Source organism: Seriola lalandi, unplaced genomic scaffold (assembly GCF_002814215.2).
Source record: "Seriola lalandi dorsalis isolate HSWRI2012SDOR001 ecotype SW California unplaced genomic scaffold, Sedor1 jcf7180002054043, whole genome shotgun sequence".
Classification (NCBI taxonomy): domain Eukaryota; kingdom Metazoa; phylum Chordata; class Actinopteri; order Carangiformes; family Carangidae; genus Seriola; species Seriola lalandi.
Window position 1 is genome coordinate 79,321 of NW_019524596.1, and position 6,872 is coordinate 86,192.

General features: G+C 45.9%; 1 protein-coding gene across 1 annotated transcript in view; it reads left to right on the plus strand.

Annotated features, from left to right (window-relative positions):
- The first annotated feature begins 813 nt into the window (after positions 1 to 813).
- The window catches only part of onecut3b (one cut homeobox 3b), a 16,350-nt gene continuing 10,291 nt past the window's right edge, over positions 814 to 6,872 (plus strand). Inside the window, exon 1 of the mRNA XM_023402912.2 lies at positions 814 to 1,894. Within this exon, the coding sequence (XP_023258680.1) occupies positions 814 to 1,894 (1,081 nt within the window). The remainder of the gene's footprint in view (positions 1,895 to 6,872) is intronic.

Here is a 6,872-nt window from a genome sequence, read left to right on the forward strand (position 1 = left end):
ACACACACACACACACCTCCCCCTCCCCCTGCGCCACGTCATTAATCTCTGTCAATCAATACTTCGATCAGGTTTATCACTAAGCGCATAAATGCAAAACCATACAGTCCGTGGGAAAACAAAGTTTATCTGTAGGGAACTCCTGTGTCCGGAAACTGATACCGACTGTATTTTGTGCAAAATACAAGACAGGCCATCACCTGTCCTTCTCGGACACACGCGCACAGGTAAAGGCGAGATGCAGAGGTGCGCACGCTCGGATACAAACCCCATGTGGACATAGAGAAGTCTAACTCTAACTCTTCTCAAACTAAATCAAATGCAGAATCGGTTAAAGCTGTGAAATATCCAACGTGAAGTTGTGTTTCCACCTGCCGTGTTTTCATCCCAGTGAGGAAGACTATTAAGAAATCTCTGCTCGTACCCGCCCCACATTTTAAATACACAGAGGCGCGCTCCCATCTCTCTGACACGTGGCTCAGCCTGCTCTTAGTGGAAGCGCTGTTGGACCAGAGATGAGATATCGCCCTGGAGAGCTCCCATCCACATGAACGCATAAAGCGCTGAGACGCCGCGGAGTCGTTCGGTTCTGTTCCTGCATCGGAACAACAGAACCTCTCTACGCTGCACTGGATTGATCGGAGAATTTTAATCAATGGATTGGCGTTCAAATGTAATTTTATCGCTCCAGGAGGGATAGGGGGTACGAGAGAGAGCGCGCGTCCCTAGTGAGAGTGAGAGACAGGAGCAAGAGGGAGAGACAGGGGGAGAGGGTGGGGAGGGTGGGACCGGGGAAAATATATCTTTTCAGCTATGGAGCTCACCATGGAGAACCTTCACAGCGTCTCCTCGCACTCCCAGGCGGGGGACCTCATGAGCTCCCCGCACGCGCGGCCGTCGCCGTCCCCCAGCTCCACTCCTCGGAATCTGGTCTCGCACGCTCCCGGTGCGCGGTCAGCCATGGTGTCCGGCATGGCCTCGCTCCTGGAGGGCTCCGGCGGGGACTACCGGACAGACCCGTCCGCGCTGTCCGGTCACCTGCACCCGTCCATCAGCATGTGCGAGACCGGGATGAGCCTTAGCAACACGTACACCACCCTGACCCCCCTGCAGCATCTACCTCCGATATCCACCGTCTCGGATAAGTTTCACCACCCGCACTCACACCACCATGCTGCCGCCCATCAACGACTCTCCGCCGGGAACGTCAGCGGCAGCTTCACGCTGATGCGGGAGGACCACCGGGGGCTCGCCTCCATGGGCAATCTGTACAGTCACTACCCCAAAGAGATGTCCGTGTCCGGTATGGGCCACGGCTCGCTCTCCCCGCTGTCCAGCGGGCTGGGCTCTTTGCACAACTCTCAGCAGCCGCTCTCAGCGTACGGTCCCAGTACGCACCTCTCCACCGACGCCAAGATGCTCTCTCCGGTCTCGGGGTTTGAGTCCCACGCCTCCATGCTGTCCCGGAGCGACCAAGAGCACCTGGCGAGGAGTTTAGGGGGTCACGGCCACGGCATGATCTCCAACCTCAGCGGCATGCACCACCACCCGCACAGTCACCTCCACTCCCAGGCGAACGGCGCGGTGATGCTCGGGGACCGGGAGAGGCACGGCCACGGAGCCGGCCAGGGAGTAGCAGGGTCGGGCATCCAAGCGGAGGAAATCAACACAAAGGAGGTGGCTCAGAGGATAACGGCCGAGTTAAAGCGGTACTCCATCCCGCAGGCCATATTCGCCCAGAGGATCTTGAGCCGGTCGCAGGGAACCCTCTCAGACCTGCTACGGAACCCCAAACCCTGGAGTAAGCTCAAGTCAGGCCGGGAGACCTTCAGGAGGATGTGGAAGTGGCTGCAGGAGCCGGAGTTTCAGCGGATGTCTGCTCTCCGGCTGGCCGGTAAGATACTGTCCTTTCTGTATTAATATTTCACATTACACCGTATCAGTCTTTATAAACAGTGAGGCCACGTTCCACCGTTATTTGTCAAATTATAAACAGACACACCAAACTTGAGGAGGCCTAAAAGATTCAGCACCACGGACAGTTCAACCGGCTAAAACAAAGCGCAGAGGCACAGCGGCTTCATCACTGAAATGAACTGCATCCTTATTTCATGAAACAAATATAGATTGTTTATAGAAAGACAGCAAGTCTAATTGTTGTTCATTTAGATCTCCAGAAACCGGTGATATTAATGATTGCTTTGGGCGTGTACATGTGCGTTTACGCGGGCTGTTGTAGAATAAATTTGTAAGTCTATATTTCTGATCGGCACATAGCAAATCGCCATTGATTCACAATAAACCTCGGAATAGTTTCCCTCCCCCGACGCCTTTTTTCTCCGTCTCTCTGTGACCGACTATAAACACACAGCCGCGGTGGTGGGGCTACTGGGCCAACTAGTTGCGCGGGAGAAGCGGGGTGACCCCAGGCTGCCATGATCAATACGCCAGTTCCCACTCTCCCTTTTAAATGTGGCACACGGATCAATAGCCTACTCGTATCGGAGCTGAAAGACGCAATAACCGCATGGTCTCTCTGGCTTTTCATTTAGTGCTCTGTTGTAAAAGCTCTAAATTTAGAACATAGACAGGTAGGATCGCTCCATCTCGGGTGGCGACTTCCACTGTGCGGTCAGTGTTGTCGGATGACCAAAATGTGACCACAAATGACAATTTCACTGAATTAACCCAGGTCCCAGTTCTTGTTATTGCAGAATAAAAAATAAAAAAAAAAAACTTTAAAAGACATGGATTATACAGTAAACCTAGGTCCAACCCAGCCAGTATATGATCCCTAGATCTATTTCAAGGCAACGTTAAGCTGCATGAACAGTTCTGATGAAATATTGATTGTAGCTGGGATGGGGATTGGTAACAGGGACCAGTATGGACAAGAAAAAAATATAGAGAATATAGAGTTTTTGAGGCTGCAGAAAACACAAAGGGCGATACGATTATTGGAAAACTTGCCCTATTCTCACTGACAACTGGCGAAAATAAGGGTTTCAACAACTCGGGTGAATAGGTGTCCAAACCAACAGCTAATGTGCAACTATATTACAGTACAATACTTCGGATTCATATCTTTGATCTCCTGTTTTCAGGCTGGATAATGCAATCCATCACAGTGTAAGAATATGGACAACACCACTAGCAACAGTAAAGTGTCTTCAAACTGATAGATAGATAGATAGATAGATAGATAGATAGATAGATAGATAGATAGATAGATAGATAGATAGATAGATAGATAGATAGATAGATAGAGATTAGAAGCTGAGGCTGTGAGTGTCATTAATAGTGTAGCTCCGTCCTTTCAGTGTTTGCCTGGCTTTGCACATAGAAGATCAATAAGGCCGTTTCCCCTTCCCAACCCCCTTCTCTCCCACTCCCTGGTGCTCTCCCTCTCTGTTTTTCTTTCTCTCTCTCCCTCTCTCTGCAGCACATGAAAATAATATCACTAATCTTTTACTGGTTAACCTGGCAACAGGCAGGCAGGTTGTTTGGCTTCAAAAGATCAGCGGCCACAAAACAAAACAAAAAAAAAAAAATCATTGACCAGAGGAGGAGGAGAGGGTTTCATAAAGTCAAACAATGCGCACAGCCATTTTCCATCCTCACTGCTCTCTCTCTCTCTTACCAGCTCCATCTTTTAATGCCCATTAAACTTGCTTGTGCCATGAAAGATTAATATCAGTCTGCTGTTTCTCATATTTTGTGAAGAATTCAAACGGACCAAATTGGGATGTGCAAAACTTCAGTCGGCGTGGCTTTAAGTGCAAAGGCAAAAAAAGCAAAACTGACATGTGGAAAAAGAGCTGGGAGATGCCATTGATTGAGTGAGGGCAGGGAGGTTTGGGCTTTGTGTGAACAGCCAGATAGAGGCAGGGTAGTGAAAGGATCAATACCGACCTTAATAATTGATAAGTATAAGGGAGAGGGAGGGGAGCCGGGAAGAAAGAGAGAGGCAGAGAGTGGTGATGTTAGCGCTTGTAACAGCATCTTCTAGGTAAGCAAAGTCAGATCTGTGGTTAACAGTCGAGGACCACACACCGGTCTCACTGCCTGAACACCACGGTAGAGTGTGTGTAAGTGGTTTTGGAGAGCGCTGTTTACACCCCAAACATCCTGTAAAATATCAATAGCACAGATCTGACACCAGCAGGGATGGTGTAGACTTCCAGTGCCGAAAAACGCAGACATTCATGAAGTGGGGAAAGAAACATCTCTGGCAATTTGTAACAAAGACACATTTGACATATTTCTAGTGAAATCAGGGCAGGAAGGCTGATATTTTAACACAAACGTGAAAGGATGAGAGCTGAGGAGCATCTTACAGTAGACAAAGAGCATCAGAGCATCCAGCTGCCCATCGAGTTGTAGTAATGAGTGCTTTCTGCTCATGTCAGCGAATCCTCAAAGCAATCCAAGGTTGTGATGCCATTTGATTTTAAAGGTTGCTATGCTTTATGGGGATTGTAATGCGTCTTTATGGAGGCATGCAAGCACATTTCACCGAGTGTGTGTGTGCGTACACGTGTGTCTGTGTGAGTGCTTGCACATGCACATGTGTGTGTGTGACTGGGTTATAGAGTGTGTCTGCACTATACATTGTTCAGGCTTATCTGACTCGCTCTGAATCGGTATTGATTTCCTCTCTTCTGCTCTCTTCGGCTCTCTCATTCTCTCTCTCTCTCCCTCTCCTTCCTTCCCTGCCTCCCCCTTCTGCCTCTTTTGGCTCTGAACCAGCATCAGAAAGGCAGATCCTTTGCCTTCCAACACTGATTTCATCTCTGCTCTCTGGTCATCTCTCACCGTAACAGGCTGAACTCATTTTGCATAGCCACTACACTGGCACGCTGCTGTGAAATACTCCGACAGTCAGTGTGAATAAAAGTGAATGTGTCATGACCTATAAAACCTACAGGCTTTACAACACACTGCATGAACAAGCTCGATATAGCTCCATACAAACTGTAAAACAAGCTCCAGCCAAATATTTGAAATGACCTTGCATGATATACACCTGATGAAATTATGTATTTGTGGCACTTTTGACCATTAATCCCTCATTCTAATCAATCACAGCTCATCATTTTACATAGAGGATTTGTGCAAGAGATGCAGGGCTGCAACATAGAGTTTAAAAATAAATGTCTTCAGTGAGATGAGGAGGTAGAAATATATGAAACAACTGCTCAGATATTCAAGTTTCCTGCTATTTTGCCTTGTGGTGTAATTAAAACGAATAAGATAAACATGTAAACATGCAGCAGTAATGTTGTTCATTTGATGCTATACTCTTAATTCGGGCTCTTATTTTGGAGAACAGCCTGACTTTGTTTTGGAAAATCTTCATTAATTACCTTCATGTCAGAGTGGAAAAGGCCTCCTGGTGCTGAACAGACAGCTCCCTCTGATCACAGCAGCAGTTTAGTGTTAAAGGTGAAAATAACGATAAAACATTTAGAGCACAGTTTTGTGGGATTAGTGATGTTTAAATTAGCACTTTTCAACTTTAACTTCATTGTCCTCATGGGGATATTTATTACACAAAAACTTGTTTCAACATTAGAAATATATAGCTCTGTGTGTGTGAGAGACTTTGTGTGTGTGTGTGTTTTTAATTGCTTTTTTAACAGAGCCTCATCACAAAATTTCCCCTTTTCATTCCCATGTCATTTATTAAAACGTGGAGCAGGAGAAACCGACACAGACTCCCCATATAGAAAATTAATAATTAATTCTTAATTAAATAGTAGATATTTTTCAAATCCCGATTTATATTTAAAATCGTAGGTTGTTTATAGTTTAGTTTCACATATTACAATAATCTTTAAAAACAGTGGAGTGTTCGTGTCGCTACAGGCCGCACATTTCTTAATATTTCAGGCCAACATTGTTCTTTGTTGTTGTTGCTATTCTCATCTAATTCAAAGTCTAATTGATACAAAATTTTTCAGATAATAAGATAAAAATAAATAAATAAATAAATAATGAAAAACAATGAAAACATTTAAAGATGCAGTGTTTGAGGTTTCAGTAAAACGCTTTACACGCCGAGTATTTAAAGTCCTTTATATCCGATTTTCGAACAAATCAGTCTGTCTGACTCAGAGAAAATTACTATTATATTTTCTAACAACTTTTTTCTAGGTTAAATGTTTCGGAAAATACTTCTGAACAAATATACTTCTCTATACTTTACCGTTTCCCTCAGTGGCTCATTTTTAGTTTCGTTTGCATGGAGAGCTTCGTTTCATTCTCTGAAATTCAGCAGCAAATGTTTGACAGAAGCCTGTGCTCTCCGCAGTGAAATTTCACATCTCATCTTTGCGTTGTTTTGGAGTGAATGAAGTACATGATTTGCTCAGGAAAAAAAAGGGGCATGAATAACATTTAAAAGCCAAGCAGTGGTTTTATAGACTGCAAGCCAATATGTGACAGGCTGTAAAGCTGCCGATCACTCGTCTGAACAAGACAACACAGGCTTTACACGGACAAATAAACGAAAGCTTTCAAATAATCCAATTCTAATCAATTGAGAGTATTTTAAGGGTGAAGGGACGGTTTGGTTTCCCCGCTGCTGTGTGTTGTTACGGGTGAGGATGATTGTGGTGGAGGTGGTGGGGGCATTCGGGCGTTTTACCTCCCAGCAATGAATAGGCCTATAATATGATCAATATAATCAATAAGCGTACATCTGAGAGGTGTGACAGAGAGTGATTGACGCCAAACTGTTTCTCGCCCGCAGTAGTCCGTCCAGGGCGGGAGAGGGCCCGTCTCACCGCACACAAAGCCCGATCTCATCCCTCCGTCCAGGCGTCGACTAGCAGCAGCACGGTGCGGTTAGTTCACCGTCTGCCCCCCCC